The 17,284-nt window shown below is 47.6% G+C and overlaps 1 protein-coding gene across 1 annotated transcript; it reads left to right on the forward strand.

Annotated features, from left to right (window-relative positions):
* The first annotated feature begins 1,193 nt into the window (after positions 1-1,193).
* Positions 1,194-15,898, forward strand: LOC110070234 (class I histocompatibility antigen, F10 alpha chain). The gene is made up of 5 exons (XM_078387946.1): positions 1,194-1,347; positions 8,465-8,740; positions 10,288-10,563; positions 12,647-12,934; positions 13,475-15,898. The coding sequence occupies exons 1-5, from the start codon at positions 1,227-1,229 to the stop codon at positions 13,564-13,566; spliced, it is 1,053 nt and encodes a 350-aa protein (XP_078244072.1). The 5' UTR covers positions 1,194-1,226; the 3' UTR covers positions 13,567-15,898.
* The last annotated feature ends 1,386 nt before the right edge of the window (positions 15,899-17,284 follow it).

Consider the following 17,284-nt stretch of genomic DNA (forward strand, 5'->3'; position numbering starts at 1 on the left):
AAAGATGGCACGCGGCAAGATTCTCCCCTGCCCCAGAAGAGCTCCTGTCAGCCTCATTTCATTGTCTGGGAAGCCTGATCATGACCCTGGAACAGCACCCGCCTTGCAATTCCAGGGCTTAGGGAACCCAGCAGGTGCTGCATGTGGGTAGAGATTCAACAGGTGAGGTTTTTGAATGGGGGCCGTTCCCTGCTTAGAACCTTTCTGCTCTCCAGGCTGGAAAAGAAAAGCTCGGTCCTTCTTCTACTTCCCGGGAGACTTCTTGGCGAGGGCTGCAGGGCGAAGGAGCCAGCCTGAACTGGGGGGGGGGGCACTCGGGGGCAAGGCCGGTTTGCCTGCCCGGCTCTGCCTTTTTCTGGGAAACAGGCGAGAGCAAAGCAGCGGCCGCGGCCTCTTCTGACACCAGGGGGCGCTCCTGCACCCGGAAGGGCAACAATTTGGGGCTCTTTCTGTGCAGAAAGAGGACTACCTTGCAGGGAGCGTCGTGCCAGGATAAGATCCACATTTCTTTGGCACGTAGATCTGTCTACGATTTTTCAAAAGTCTCCTGTGGTTTTTTTCCCCTATATCATCCACCGCTGTCTGGCACCCAGCCGGATGCAAACACGTGCAAAGAAGAAAACGAGCTAGCTTCTCTCACGTTACGCCTTCTAATGGGGGGGTGCAACTCGCGGACCCTCGTATTTCATTAAAGGTCGCGCTCCCCTGGGTAGTCACCCCCTTCCTCCGCCCCACGGAGACTTGGGTTTGGGAGACCTGCGTTCAAAATATCCCACTTGGCCACGGAAACACCTCAAACCCCCAAGAGTCGCCGCTGTCAATCGGCTTTCAGATCCGAACCTCGATCTGATTCTTTTCCGACTCCCGAAGTCAAACCGGACCGATTTGCCTCGAAAAAATCGGGACCGATTCCCTTTGGCTCGGATTGCGAAAGATGCGCGTCGCCCTGCGCGCGTCAGGCGCTGAGCACGAGGGGCAACACGCAGACACACATACACGCGCGCGCACAAACACGGAGGCTCCGATCCTGCTCCCCATCGGGGAAATTTCCCCGGGGAAGAAATCCCACAGCCACGCAGCTTTCTCTCCCTCGGGGCTTCCGGCAAGGCGCCTTCGCTTCGGGTTGAGTGTTTTCTGAGTGTTTTCGCCCGCAGCCAATCCGCATCCTTACTTCGAATGGGGGGAAGCGGGGGCGTTCATTCGAACTAAGACCTTTGCTAAACAGGATGATGCGGCGGCGGAGCGAGTCGGGCGGCCTCCTTTCGGCGCTTCGCTCTTGGCTGGCCGGGGCGGCCGTCCTGCTTCTCGGGGCGCCAAGCCTGGCCCTCCCTTCGGGCCCGGCGCTCGGTGAGTTCCCCAGATACGGTTTCGCCGCCTTTCCTTCGACGGCGTGAAGCGTTTCGGGGGCTTTGCGGGATGGCGATTCTGGGGGCGCGGGGCGCCTTGGCCGCCCCTCCTCGGGCAGCCCCTAGTGCTGGGAGTGGGTACCCGGGATGGGGTTGGTGGCTGGAAGGATGGACTCAGGAGGCCTGGGTTCGAATCCCCACCCACGCCGTGGGAATTCACTGGCCCAGGTGTGGAAGGCGAAAGGCACTCCTTCCACATCTTGAAAGTCCCATTAGGGTCGCTACAAGTCGGTTCTGAGTTGACAGCACAGAGTAACAACCATGATGGGAGTGGAGGAGGGCAAGGAGTCGCACTCCGTTAGGCCAGGCAGGCTGGTCTTGGCTCCGAGGATCGCCTTGGGAGGCGAAAGGGGTTGGTGAGAGATTCCTCTCTCCTCCCCAACCCCAGAAATCCAGCTGTTATGTGCCAAATAGAACCAAGTGCCCTGGCCTTCCGGGGAGCCTCACTGTGGAGGCGCGCTCTGCAAAATGGCTTGTTCTCCACAGCCCTTCTCAGTTCTTCCATCTCGTCTTTGGTCTTCCTGCAAGCGGCATCAACGGAAATATAATCTAGCTGTGTGGCGATTCCCCCTTTGTGCCCCTTATTTCCTTGGGCTCCACAAAGGTAAACACGCCCTTTTATCGCTGCCACCAGGTATTCTCCTAATACCACTTCAAGTCCCACACACAGGAGCTGCCACCCCAAAGGTTCATTTAACTTAGGAATCAGGGCTTTTGATTAAATATTCTTTTATTACTGAACAAATCATAAGGAAAATCAATATAGAACTGTTTCAGATGTGCAAGTATATTAGATCATGTATTCAATCACTTGTAGTCAGAATTATTGTATGCTTTAATTCAATATTTCTCATGTTATGCTTATTTCTCATGTTATGCTTATTTCTCATGTTATGCTTATACATTCATTCCTGCTTGTTCCATATGATGTAAACTGTTCAATTTCCTTTCCTACCCCCTGTTGATCTATTCCTAAACCCTAACACTCTCTATACATCTTCTGGTCCCTGACTCGCTCTATCTCTCCCTCATTCCAACTGTCTCTAACTGTCTCTTCAACTCCCCTAACTGTCACTCTAGCTCCGCCCCTCCTGCTCTGTCCTTGGCTCCTCCCCCTTAGCTGCTGTGATAGACAGGCAGGAATGACGCCACCTTTTTGGATTCCGCTACAAGCTGTTGAACCGGATGCTTCTGATCTTCTATTTTTAAAACTACAACATCCGGCTGTTTAGGCATCCTTCAGTCTCGAGAGACTATGGTAACATGCTCTGTATGGAGTGTCTAGTGTGGCTGAGAAGGCCAATTTGAGAGTGACAATCACTTCGAAACTGAAGACAAATCCAATCGGTCCCCTGTCCAGCTCCCTGGTTTTGCTGCTTTCGGGACTGCCTCTTTGCCTCGGTCTGCTGGACAAGGGTCCCTTCAAATTGGGAGAGGCCGTGATGCACCGCCTGCCTCCAGGCTGAACGCTCAGATGTCAAGGTTTCCCATCTGTTGACGTCCATTCCTAAAGCCTTCAGATCCCACTTGCAGATGTCCTTGTATCACAGCTGTGGTCTCCCTCTGGGGCTCTTTCCCTGCACTAATTCTCCATACAGGAGATCTTTTAGAATCTGATCATCAGCCATTCTCACCACATGCCCAAGCCAACGTAGACGTCACTGTTTCAGTAATGTATGCATGCTAAAAATTCCAGCTCGTTCTAGGACTACTCTATTTGGAACTTTGTCCTAACAAGTGATACAAAAAATGCGTCGGAGACAATGCATATGGAACGTGTTCAGCTTCCTCTCCTGCCATGCACAAAGGGTCCAGGACTCACTGCAGTACAGTAGTGTGCTCAGGACACAGGCTCTACAGACCTGGATCCGGCTGTAAAATGCCTTTTAAAGGGCATAGGATCCTTTCTCATTTTGTGCATTTCTCCCTTCCGTGGCCCAGTTGTAAAACTGCAGTACTGCAGCCAAAACTCTGCTCATGACCTGGGTTCATGACCTTGGGGTTCACACAGCCTTCTGTCCTTCTGAGGTTGGTAAATTGGGTACCCAGCTCTTTGGCGGGGGGGCAATATGTAGCCTGAATAATTAAATTGTAAATCACCCAGAGTGCTTGAAGCTCTATGGGGCGATATATAAGCCACACACTTTGCTTTTAGCCATTTCTGTAACTGGACTCCTGCCAGGACCTTTTTAAAAAGCTGGTGCAGGAGCATCCTCGCGTTTCCCCAGCACCCAAGGGTGCTTCTGCTTTGCTGCCTGATTTCTCAGAAAAGGCAGCACTTGATGTTGTTCCTGCTCTTCGACATCAGAAGGAGGAAAGGAGAGCCACGTGGCTCTCCTTGTGCTGATGAAACCATGAATTCCTCAAAGAAGTTCTTTATTTATGATATTTTAATTTGCACTTTAACTCAGATGTTGTATTATCATTATTAATTTTTTTACGGTTTTGTTATTGTTTTTTTTTAATTTTTTAATTTTATTTTCAAAATTATTGGGTAATGGGGAAGGAATACAAAAGGCAAAGGGCAGTGGGGGGGGATGGAAAAAGGGTTTGAGAATAAGAAAACATCAAATGCATAATCATTCAATCTTTCATATAAAATATATCTTCTTTTTCTTCTTCTTTTGACTATTTTGTCTATGTATTAACCTCTTTAGCTTTCAATTTATACGTGTAATACAGCTTAAATCTATGTTATTCCCACAGCATCAGAACACCAAGGCCAGTTGTGAAATATATCCCCTCTTTCACCCTCCTTTTTTCTTGAGAATACACTCAACAGACCCAAAATAATATAAATTCTGCTCTCCCCTCCCCTTTCCTCCCTGTGCTTGTTTTGTTTCTGCGACTCTTTTTTCTTCCATATTTTAAAAGGGGAAACAATTGTCAGCAAACACGGGTTCAAAAACACACGTGTAAGCCTGGACAGAGAGCAATCAGGAGTTTGCACATGCTAAAATGGGCTGAGTGAGTCCAAACTCAGCTAGCCATGCTACAACACTCCCTCTTACAAGTCTGCCCACATAAAAACACCCTTGTACTCTCAGATATTGCTGTGAAAAGATAAAGTGGGCTTTGTAGTCCTTAGACTTAACTTGCACCACTGACAGGACTCCTAAAGTATGCTAGGCCGAGGCAGCACTCTCAGATGACCCTAAGACAAGTGTACTGTTCAGAAAACCAATTGAGTTTTATAATCTTTAATTTATTAAAGAATAAGCATGTTACTAGGTATCAAAAACCAAACTAAGTTAAGGCAAGTAAATAAGCATTGTGTTAGTTATTTACAACTCTGTAGTGAGGCAAAGAAAACATGAAAAATAGAAAAGTGTTCAAAAACCTTACAAAAACACAAAAAACCATTAAAAAGAATAAAAACAGTTCCCGTCCAGTATTTCATTAGTAAAAACAAAATAATCCAAGTAGGTTATAAAAAGGCTATAGTCCTCAGTGATCATGTAGAACAAAAATACTGTTACAAAAAGAAAAATCCAGTAAAAGTCCCATCATCCTTAGAAAAGTCCAAGAGTATAGCCCATGTGAAGTATTTCAAGAAAAGAAGTTCATAAAGAGTATTCCATAGGTAACAGTCCATAGGAAATAGTCCATGCATAGTCCTTAGGAAAAAGCCCATAAGTCCAAGGGTAATCCAGTATAGTAAAGGTTAGTCCCATGTGTCACGAATGAATGAAGAGTCGGTCTTGAATGACAATGTCCATAGGCAAAAAGTTCCTTTTTCAAGAGTAACTGGCAAGGGCTTATCGCACCTTCCCACGATGTCATCCAATCAGAATTCGTTACTAGGCAAACAGTCCTGTCACACCACATGACTTCTTTCCCATAAACACCAGATGTTATTTGGGTTACTGTAGTTTATCAAAGAGTCACAACAATTCCCATCTAATCACACCGAGTCCTTTTCTCAGGCTATCAGAATAACATTCTCTCCGCTCGCCTAGAAAACAACCTGTTAGCATAGCAAAGATACTTTATACAAAGAAACAAGATGGAACCTCTCTTGCTAATTTCTTAATTACAAAACCCATATTCCTTAAAAGATTTTAACTCAAAAACCCATCTCATCACAACAATATCATTCAAAGTTTGCTTTTCAACCTCAATTTCCTTATCTGCTATCGCTACATCGCTTACAGGGTGGCCCTCCATCCCTTGTATATTATCTGATGTCTTCATCAATACAGCCGGTTCTGAGATCTCTTTTTGGTGTAATTTAACCTCTGCTACCTTCCCACCCCTAGAGCCTCCAATCACGTCTTCCATCTGGTCAATATGATAATTTACCTGCATGAATTTTTGCAACAGTGACATCTGAAAAGAGGTTTTCCAGTCTAGCCACTGATCTGTAATTTTCTCAGGGGGAGGTTCCATTTTCTGTTTCCACTATTTTCACTTAAAATTCCATCTCCCCTTTACCCCAATACACATTCAATATTTCTAATATTTCACCTTGCAACTATACAATATTAGCAATAAGATAGCAGGTACATTCAAGTAAGAGATGGAATCTAAAACATAAATCTCTCAAGTGTCTTTGTAGTCCAGCCCTTTTCCACGTCGCTGATAACTTTCAGACCGGTTGCTTTTTCTTTTCCCTTCTTTTCTCTTCTCCAAGTTTGTTTTAACCTTCACCCGGCAAGACTCTATTATTAGAATGTCATTTGTCAAGATCCCAGTTCAGTTCAAACCACATAGCCCCCAGTTCACAGCTCACAGTCCGTTTCTCCCTTTTACTTCCAGAGACTTCCTTCTCCTCCCCTGAAAAGGGAGATCCAGCAATCAGAGTCCCGGCAAATATATTATCCACGGAAAGCAGAGTCCCACACAGTCTAAAAATATATCTCCAAAGAGGAAAAGGGTCTAAAGTGAACAGCTTGCAACAGAATTTATTTTTTCAAAGCCTGTCAGTTGATTCTTCAAGAGTTATTTTTCCTCCTTTAATGGAGACACGAGCTATTTCTGCCTGGCTGTTCCTTTAGAGATGACTCGACCTTCAGCTTGAGTAAAGCTGGTATGCTAGGAATGCCGCTCCTTATCTCATTTGGTCATAAATTTGCACACAATCACTTGTTCTTTATTTAATGAGGTTTTTCATAGAACAAGGGCTTCCACTTACTTTGATGTATACTTTCGCCGTGCTTCTGTTTTCTTATTCTCGGCGAACGGAGCTGTCTTTGGCTAGTTGCCAAAAATGGCGCCCATCTTCGTCTGTGTTGATGTCAATTTCCAGAAGAAAGAAAAATCGAGTTGCTGCCCAATCTTCTAACTTCTGTGGCTCACCAACTGCTGCAGAAGGGTCTCTCCTGACTCTTCCTCGGCCCCCCGTTTCTGGGATGTATTGGATGGTCTCGGTACCGCCTGTGATGATTTGTGTTTTTATGTGTATTAGAATGGGATATGTAGTCCTAAGATTGTCCCAATAGCATCCATTTTGATTTAAAGTCTGCTCTGTAGTAGGAAAGTTTTTCATGCTGTTTCAGAGAAGCTTCGCTCTCTGGTTATCTCGTTGCTAAGATGAGCAGAGAGCAGAGACTTTCGTAGTCAAAATAATTCTGCCACAAAGTATGATAACAACTGAAGCTCCATGAGAAAGTTAGGCGGGACAACAAGACCCAGGAGGGGGTGTTCCTTATGAAGAATTCTGGGAAGAAGAAGGAAGTTGGTAAGGAGTTAAAAAAAAAGATGGAGTTGGACTGAGGAAGGGCAGACATGTGCTTTCTCCCGTAATGGACTATTTTTCCTACCATGGACTGATACAAGTCAACTGGATTTCATCTAGCATCAGCCTATGAAGACCCAAGACACGTGAGATGGACTGTGTTATGTTTTCATTAGTTAGCACAATTCTATTTCTTTATTTTTCCAGCTGGAGTGGGGGAGTGGAGTGTTCCGTTTGTCTTGATATGAAAATGTACCTACTGAACTATTTTACTATCAACTGAGACCTTTTCTAAAGCAATTCTTTTTAATAAAGCAGTAATGATTAAATCTGCATGTATTAGTTCTTGCACAGACTAGCTGAATGTCTAATTGGCCACGTGTGTTTGCTACCAAAGATTAAGAGCCAGATTATTCTGAGTATAACTCAAGGATGTGTCTGTGTGTGTTGCTTTCTTAACAAAGGGGATTGGCTTTTGAGGAAGAGATTTAGACAGGACCTGGCTGAGACCTAAGTGGCTCTGCTCAGCAGTTAGAGGTTTGTCTGGATTTCGTACTCATCCCAGTCTCCGGCACCCCCGTAAATCTCTTTGGAGATAAGGGGCTGCCTGTCCACCCAATTCTGAAATTGCTCCCCAACATCTCACCCCTGAGCACAGAGGGTTATCCACTTTTCCCTACCTTTTCTTAAAATAAATAAATAAATGCAAAATCCTCTGATATAGGTGAAGAAAACGGAATAGGAGCCGCAGTGACGCATGGAGGGGGTGGAAACTGACCAGCAGAAAAATACCCATAAGGAAATGTCATCAAAAGTGCACAGATCAGGAACATAGGAATGCAGCCCTGGGGTCCTCCCGTAAGCCGATGGTGCACTGCAGGACACTGAGCGAAGCAGAGCAAACACACCACTGCATGTCAGGCAGTTTAATAGAAAACACACACCCAGAAATCTCCCTCTTCCCCTTCACCTCGTTGACGTTCATTTCAGTCTTGCTGGGAAGCAAGGAAAGCTGAAGTTCACCACGGACGGGCTCTTGGTCAGCTTGTCCCACCTTTGATTGTTCCCCCTTGGGAACAATCTCGCCGGGAATTCAGACTCATGATGGAGTCTAGCCTTCCGACGGCATTGCTCTTGTCTCCCCTGATACCCTGAACCCCATCTCTCCCCTTAGTTTTTTCTGTTTGTTCATTGAGATAATCTGCCCCTACCCCATGTAGATGCCTTTGTGTCCAGAAACAGCCGTAGTATGGATGCCCAACAGTGGGATCTAGTGTGTAAACTGTCTGAAGTGTGAGTATCTGAAGGAGTGTACTTGAGGTTGGTGGGTGTTTTCCTCATCTTCAGGCCCTCCTAATTCTGCCCCTCCATCCCTTTCCAGGCTCCTCCTCGCACTCCCTGCACTATGTCTACACTGCTATGTCTGAGCCCAACCAGGGGCTGCCCCAGTTCATCTCGGTGGCGTATGTGGACGGACAGCTCTTCAGCCACTATGACAGCATCACGAGAAGGAGACAGCCTCGGGCGGCCTGGATCAAGAAGGTGGAGGAGGACATCCCCCAGTATTGGGCCACCCACAGCCAGAGAGCCCGAAACCATGAGCACGTGTTCAGAGGCAACTTGGAGGTCGCAAGAAACCACTACAACCACAGCAGAGGCGAGTGGAGGGTGGAAGAGGCACCCCAACCATTCACTCTTGTCCCTTCCAGGGGTGGGAAAAGAAAGAAAAGTGATTGCCCCATGGGAGCTGTGGGGAGTGTGTTGGGGGCCTCCAGTTCCAGCCTTAGTAAACACAGGAAAGGAAATTAATTTGTCTGGACGCAGGGAATCACTACATTCTTTCCCCCTTTTTCTCTTTTTCTTTGTTCTTTTCTGTTTTGAACAAGGAAGGAGACATGAGCCCGGAAGAGCTGTGGATTCATTCTAGGGACAGGCAATTTGGGGGCCCAGCCCTCTCTGAGGAAATGGGCTGAGCACCTGACAAAATGTGACAGTGAATCCCAACATCTTAATTAAAGTTTGTTGGGTGGGGCAAGATCTTTCATTGTTTATGGGATGGGACAAAATGGCACCATGTATATTTCAGTAGGAGCTGGCGATCTGATGTCATGGGGGCGGTGAATCCAATTCAGGTTTTAGCCTGAACCTTAAAGGAGTATCTTAGGTAGTAGGAATAAGGATCAGCACTTTGGATGCCTCCAGTAAAGTTCTGACTGAAACCCAGAGTGGATCTGACACCCTGCAACAGCAGAACCTCCACTGCCTCCTGATTTCTGTTTACATTAACAATGTGGTCTGAGTATAAAGACATAAACATAGACCTAACTCTCCCACATCTTGGCACACAGAGACATGCACAAAGTCCTCACTTGCTGCCTGACCCACAAGGATGTGCACATTTCCTGGCCCAGCCTGTACCGGCTCATATCCTCTACTTCCGCAAATCCTATGGGCCTCAGGATGATTGTGGGGCTGCTGGATCCAAATTGTCAGCCAGGCTTTTTGCCCAGCCTGAATACCAAAAACGTGAGCCAGCTGACCCCTGGCCAGCCTTTGCAAAGTCCAAACATTTTCACAGAGGTCATGATTATCGCTCCCGGTTCCCAGTCCGAATTGGGGGGCTCTGTTTTCCATGAATAGACCTCATCTCCTCCTGCCTCTCTGATTTTTTTTTTCTGGGAAGCCCCAACAAAGATCAGCCAGCCTCACTCACCAATTAACAGTGATTTTAATCGGATTCTGTGGGAGAGTCAATAACTCTGGGCCTGTGGGGCCATTCTTTGTCCGGAGGGTTTGCCAAAAGAAAATACCTGCGACAATTTCAGTCTGGTCAGCAGTGGTGTTTGTTTGTGTCCCATCTTCTCTGGTGTATGTTTTGGGGAGAATTCAGGCAGTCGGTGTCCTTCAGGGGCACTTTATGCTGGGAGCAGCTGGGAGCCATCTTAGGTGAGGAGTGCCTGACTTTAGGCCAGAGCACAAAAGTTTTTTTGCTTTGGGGCAAAGCGGATCTCCTCCCCACTTTCCCCCAAACCCTCTGCCCTTCTCGTCTTGGGCAAGATGGAGCCCCTTTTCCAAGCAGAAGCTTCAGAATGTGTAGGTTTTCCTTCCTCTAAGTAGGTGGTCCTGAGTTGGTGGAGGAAAATGGAAGCTCAAGGCTCTTGCAAGGCTCTGTTATTCACCCCCCCAGTGTGGGTCTATTTTCAGGGGTTCACTCCATGCAGGTGATGATAACCTGTGAGCTGAGGAAGGATGGGAGCAAAAGAAGTCAATACCTTTTTGCCTACGATGGGAGGGACTACATCAGCCTGGACACGGAGACCCTCACCTGGACGGCCGCCGATCCCCCGGCCCAGATCACCAAGAGGAGGTGGGAGAAGGATCCGGCCCTTGCCCAGAGGTGGAAAGCCTACCTGGAGGGGGAATGCATCGAGTGGTTGCAGAGATACCTGGAGTACGGGAAGGAGAGGCTGCTGAGGACAGGTGAAGGATGATGGCAGGGGGCACAAGAAGGGCTCCTTCTGGGGAACAGGGGCCATGTTCTCTGCAACGCCTCCTCTCCCTCTTGCTTTCCTCTCTGATCCCTCTCTTGCTGCTGCTTCTTTGTCAAAACGGAATGAGGCTGCGATTTATCACCCACTTTGGGTGCCTGTGGGGTGATGATGAAGGTTCACTATGGGGTGCCACTATGTAATTACGTGTGGTTGTCATGATTGATCCAGAGTAGATGCGGGAGCTTCATATTCATCTCCCAGGAGGTAGGAATATGAAGGATGCCAGCACAGGTCTCCCAGTGGTCCATTCTCACCTCCAGAACCAGCCTGGTCCTTGCAGCATGCGTGTCTGATGGCGGCAACATCACACAACATTTGCGGACATCGTCGAGTCTTGCTGCTCAGCTGCTAAGCGGTCAGTTGTGGGGAGAGGCGAGTGCCTGTGGGATGGTGTCTGCAATCGGGTGAATATCACTGCCATCGGACGTACACAGTGCAAGGAGCCTGGGTGAGTGGGCTGGACTGGTTCTCGAGGCTGGGAATGGACCCCTGGGTTGGAGCACTCCACATTCGCCTCCCCCAAGAGACGAATGCAAAGCTCCCATGTCTAATCCAGAGCAGCCCTGCTGGGTGTTTCCTGGGGTGACGTTTTCTGTGGCATCTTCACCTGAGTTTTGCATTGTGGTCTGTGCTACAAATGTTCCCTCTCCTTCTGTTGTCTCACTTCTGCATTTTTCTTGTTTAAATTTTCTTTTAAACATTTTCCTTCAGCACGATCCCAGGTCAATGCCACACCGCAAGGGTACACTCTGGGCAGAATGAACTGGCCGTCAAGGGTCCCGTCCCTTGAAGAGTGACCCAAGAGAATGAGGAGGGTTTTTTTTTTTATCTGATGAGGCTGCTGGCTTTAATGCCAAGATTCACTAAAGAATGAAAGGATTCTCAGATAGAAAGGAGCTTCAGCTACAGCCTCTTCCTGTTGAAGGAGGAGACTTTGAGAGCCCCTCTTCAGATCTAACTGTTCAAGGGATTGGACTCAGTTCATCCAAGGGGCGGGGGGTTCTTCTGCCAGAAGCCCCAAACATCTTTGGTTACAAATGGGGATGTCCTCCCTTGACACCCGAATCCGCATCTCAGAGATTCCCTCCCAGGATAGGTTGGTTGGGTGCAAACGGGTGACGGGAACAAGACCCCTTCCTGCTCTCCAGAGACACTGTACGTCCCTGCCAGATTCCACATTTTTGACTGTTTGGGGAACAGGCCCGCTCCCTCCATTTCTGGAGACCGCATGAAGTACACACAAATGCACACCTGCCAACCCATACCAACATATTTTTCAGTTCCTAGCAGGGGCTGTTTTTTGGGGGGTTAGGGGTTAAGTGCAGGTAGCTTTGCTCCTCTTTAGTTAAGGTTCTGTGATCACCGGTATTGAACCAAAGTGCCACTGGTGGGTATTTTCCACAGCAATTCAGTTTTTTTGTCACTTGGGGAGCAAACCAATGAACTGAGATATCATTTGGTATTTTAAGTGATATGAAGAAGCCTCGTAGTGCAGTGGTTAAACTGCTGTACTGCGGCCAAATTTCTGCTCACAGCCTGGGTTCAGTCCTAGGTAGCCGGCTCAAGCTTCGCTCAGCCTTCCATCCTTCCAAAGTCAGTAAAGAAAGTACCCAACTTGTGAGGTGGAAGCAATGTGTAGCCTCCCTAATGAAATTGTAAACATCTTTTAAGCTTTATGGGGCAGTAGATAAGCAGCACACTTTGCTTTTTAAATTCACCAATAAAACTTAAAAAAAAGAAAGCTTGACTCCACTCCCTGGAGAGGAGGGAGAGAGGACACGATGTAGAGAAATGTAGGCAGAGAGGAAGGAATGGCCCAAATAGGGTGGCTTCGAGGTATGGTGTGGCTTCTTGTCCAGAAACCGCCTAATCCTTGTGTGTGGATGCAAGGATTGCTTTACATCTCAGACATTTATTTCAAGAGACACAGTTTAGCCCAGACTAGACCAGGACAATTTCCCTGTAAAGAACTTTGGGTGCCTCCATTGATGCTCATTTTGCCATTTTTGCAGAGCCCCCAGTAGGGAAGGTGACCCGCATGTTCCTCTCAGAAGGGAGGGAGTTGCTGGTCTGCCAGGCCCATGGCTTCTACCCCAAGGAGATCGAAGCCACCTGGAGGAAGGGCGGGGAGATCATGGAGCAGGACACCTTCCGGAGGAGCGTCGCTCCCAACTCCGATGGGACCTACCATGCCTGGCTCAGCATCGAGATCAACCCCAAGGACAGAGAGCTGTACCGATGCCACATCGATCACGCTGGCCTGATGGAGCCTCTTGTCTTGGCCTGGGAAGCGCCTGGTGGTGAGCAGCTGCAGGGGAGGGAAGGCCCTGGGGTGGGAGAGGAACTTTCGCACGGGATGGGCCTGAAAAAAGGAGCACCATCCTAGGCAAAAATTCTCTGCAGAGCTATAGCGTGTTCTGTACCAAAAGAGAGAGAGAGAGAGGTGCTCTTCTGTGGGGAGGGAGGAAGGGGTGAGATCTTTTCAGGGAGTTTGGAGCCATCCATGGCTCTTAGTCAGGGCGCTGATGCCTTGATTAACTCTTGGTTCAAACAATATGCCTTGGTCGGTGAAAGGTTTTAGGAACTCCTCTGGAAGGCTGCAGTGCCCGACTCTTGAGCGGGGGCGGGTGGGTTGGCTTGGAGGAAGGAAATGGCTTTGGATCTGGCCCAGGGCAGGGAGGGATGCAGTTCCATTGACAGAGCCTCTTTTCCCCCCACATCTGAGAGGTCCCTGGTTCAGTCTCGGCACCTACTTCTGAAACTCTCAGGACCTCATGGTGGGGCCTGGAAGAACCTACTGCTTCTCGGAACAGCCATGAGTTTGCCTCTTTTTGTTTTAGATAATGTGAGACACATCGTGGGAATAGTCTTTGGGGTCCTGGCTGCTCTCCTCCTGATGGCTGCTGGGGTTGTCTTCTTTCGCAGCAAGTAAACCCTGAAAACACTCATTGGTGTGGGAGATGCCCATGAAAACTTTGTTCTTATATCCAAAGGTCAAGGATATGGATATTATTGCTTCTGTAAGATCAATGTGGTCATATGATGCCATCTTTTATTTGTTCACCTTGAAAAGGGCATCCAAAGTGTAATTTTCCATCCTGAACTCATCATCCCAGTCTTCTTATGTTTTAGAAGCTGTGATGAGATGGGTTTTTGAGTTAAAGTCTTGTAAGGAATATGGGGTTTGTAATTAAGAAATGAACAAGAGAGGTTCCATCTTGTTTCTTTGTATAAAGTATCTATGCTATGCTAGCAGGTTGTTTTCTAGGCGAGCAGAGAGAATGTTATTCTGATAGCCTGAGAAAAGGACTCGGTGTGATTAGATGGGAATTGTTGTGACTCTTTGATAAACCACAGTAACCCAAATAACATCTGGTGTGTGTATGGGAAAGAAGTCATGTGGTGCAACAGGACTGTTTGCCTAGTAACGAACTCTGATTGGATGACATCGTGGGAAGGTGCGATAAGCCCTTGCCAGTTACTCTTGAAAAAGGAACTTTTTGCCTATGGACATTGTCTTTCATGACCGACTCTTCGTTCATTCGTGACACACCCTGAAGTCTATCGGGACTAACCTTTACCTGGACTGATCTTTGTACTATACTGGATTACCCTTGGACCTATGGGCTTTTTCTTAAGGACTATGGATTATTTCTCTATGAACTCTCATTTTTGGAATACTCCATATGGACTATGCTCTTGTAATTTTGTAAGGACAATGGTACATTTACTGGATTTATTTTTTTTAAGGACAATGGGACTTTTACTGAATTTTTCTTTTTAGTACAGGATTTTTGTTCTACAGAATCACTGAGGACTATAGCCTTTTTATAACCTACTTGGATTATTTTGTTTTTATTAATGAATTACTGGACTGGAACTGTTGTTATTCTTTTTAATGGCTTTTTGTATTTTTGTAAGGTTTTGAACACTTTTCTATTTTTCATGTTTTCTTTGCCTCACTACAGAGTTGTAAATAACTAACACAATGCTTATTTACTTGCTTTGACTTAGTTTGGTTTTGATACCTAGTAACATGCTTATTCTTTAATAAAATAATGATTATAAAACTCAGTTGGTTTTCTGAACAGTACACTTGTCTTAGGGTCATCTGAGAGTGCTGCCTCGGCCTAGCATACTTAAGGAGTCCTGCCAGTGGTGCAAGTTAAGTCGAAGGACTGCAAAGCCCACTTGATCTTTTCACAGTAATATCTGAGAGTACCAGGGTGTTCTTATGTGGGCAGACTTGTAAGATGGAGTGTTGTAGCATGGCTAGCTGAGCTTGGACTCACTCAGCCCATTTTAGCGTGTGCAAACTCCTGATTACTCTCTGTCCAGGCTTACGCGGAAGTTTTGGAACGCCGTGTTTGCTCACAGAAGCCATTTCTGGGGCTTAAATAACTCTCTGAGGATGTTGCAGTGAAATCCAGGTCCCCAAATCTGAACTCTCCTTGAATGGAAGGCAGCTGAGCTTCATCAAGTCCAGCCAGATTTTCGCCTACACAGAAACATATTTTGAGGGGATGGGATTCTAATAGTTCATGGATTTCAGCCTCCATAAATATATTCGCCCTAATTTAAAGGGGCTTTTCTTTCCATTGAGGAGACCATTACCTTTGATGGTCGAGCCTGTCATTTCCCCTCCCGTGATTCCGTGCCAACCCTAACTGGAGCTGTCAAAACCCTGAATGTGGGTCACAGCTTTCTGTTTGAGGATCCGGTTATGTTGATTTTTTTCACAGTGGCAGTACCAGGACAAATGGAAAGTGTTCCCCCCCCCGCCCCATCTCAGTTTTCTACAAGATAAAGAACAGTCTGCCTCCTATTAAGGCTACAGCTCTAAATTTGCATTCAGAGGCTTTAAGGTCTGTCCTGATCTCTGGATCCTTCCAAGAACTGAGATTAGGAAACTCTCAAGAAAACAGCCTTGGCTGTCACTCCACATTGTTGGCTTGGCCTTCGTAACTTAGTCCCAAACCGCGAAGGGTTTTGTAGGTGAGCATCTGCACCTTGAACCTGATCCAGGGATGCAACAGGGAGCCAGGAGAGGTGGGCCAAGGCTTGCTCGCACTCACCACCCCTCTGGCCCCTCCTGGAAATGAGCCCAAATAAAACTGATACAAAGGTCCGAGAAGTCAATTCGTATCATCCAATTCGAGCCACCCAGAGACCTTTGGGTAGAGTGGGTGGCATATAAGTTAAATAAATAAATAAATAAATAAATAAATAAATAAATAAATAAATAAATAAATAAATAAATAAATGGGAGGTAAATCCCGTCAGAGCTCTGCTCAGCCTGGTCTACCATAGTTCAAAAAACGCTGGCACAGTATGTGTAGCAGGGCTGCCTTTGGGGCCGCTAAAGCTTTTGACAGGGTGTCATTTAGAAAGCATGGAAATTTCAGAGGAACTGACTTGTGCCCATAAAATGGGGAAGCTCGCTTATTAATACAGACTCTTAGCTTTTTTAAAAAAACAACCCAACCCCAAGCCTTGGTCCTTATTTTAGGCATTCCCATGTCTTGTGTCCTGCCTGCCTTCCTCTTTGCCAGAGGCAGGGAGGGCTGAGGTAGTCCCTTCGGATGGAGGCCGGCTTCTCCAGCTGCATGCACGCTTTGCTTTGCATGCACGTGTGAAGGCAGATGCGAGAGGTCCTTTGGCGCGCGGGAGATGGGGTGGGGACACGGGCTGTGCCTTCCTCCCTGCCGACTCAAAAGGGGAGCCGCCGCTTGTGGGAAGCCCCCTTCCTGGACCTGAAAGGGGGGGGGGAAGAGAAATTTGATTCCTTACGAGCAGGGAAAGCAGCCCTAGAGATCGCTAGGATTTGGGGCAGAATTGTTTGTATTTTTTGGGGGGGGAGGACAGCCCTCCTCCCACAAGGAGGGACCCGAAGCCACAGGGCTCTGCTTGGCCCCTTTTGCCTGGCCTTGACGGAGGGGGGGGGCTTTCCCTCAGGGCAGCCACTGCCTCCTAGATCGGGGGGGGGCAGGTATTGCAAAGCCCCCCCCTCACCCCACAGGTTCCGTTGCCGATCATGAAAGCGTTCTCACCAAACGCTTCCAAATCAAAACCCGTCCCTTGGAAGCAGGTCGTCGCGCTCCGACGTGTGGCGGGTCGGTCGTTACTTTTTTTTGGGGGGGGCACCGTTTCCCCCACTGCGGGCACAGAACCAGACTCAGGAAACGAAGCGTTCCTTTTCCAGCCACCGTTTTTTTAACTTTTCCTTTTCTTTTTCAAAATGGGAAGCGCTGCTCTCCCACCTCAGGCACCGGAGGTGAGGCAGGTCCTTCGCCCCCCCCCCCCCCAAAAAAGCCCAGCTTCCCTCGCTGAGCGCCAATACAGCTACAGTGTATTTCTCTTTCCACCTCGTCATAGCCCCCACCCCTTTCCTCGTCGGTGTCGCCGGCATGCCGGTTCTCTCTCCTTCCCTCCCAACCCCTCCATCTTCGCTCCCGACGAGAGGATCCGGTTTGAGTCCGAAAAAGCCACCAACTTGCTCTTTCCCTTTCCAGCCCTCAGACGTTCTCGCTCTCTCTCTCTCTCGACATAGCAACTACTGACTACATCCTAACTCTTTCAGCCTATTGGTCCAGTGTTTTCCCTTCCACCAATCCTGGCAGTTCGGTCTGAAATAGGCTGGGGTTGAGCTC

The sequence above is a fragment of the Pogona vitticeps genome, chromosome 2 (genome assembly GCF_051106095.1).
Source record: "Pogona vitticeps strain Pit_001003342236 chromosome 2, PviZW2.1, whole genome shotgun sequence".
Classification (NCBI taxonomy): domain Eukaryota; kingdom Metazoa; phylum Chordata; class Lepidosauria; order Squamata; family Agamidae; genus Pogona; species Pogona vitticeps.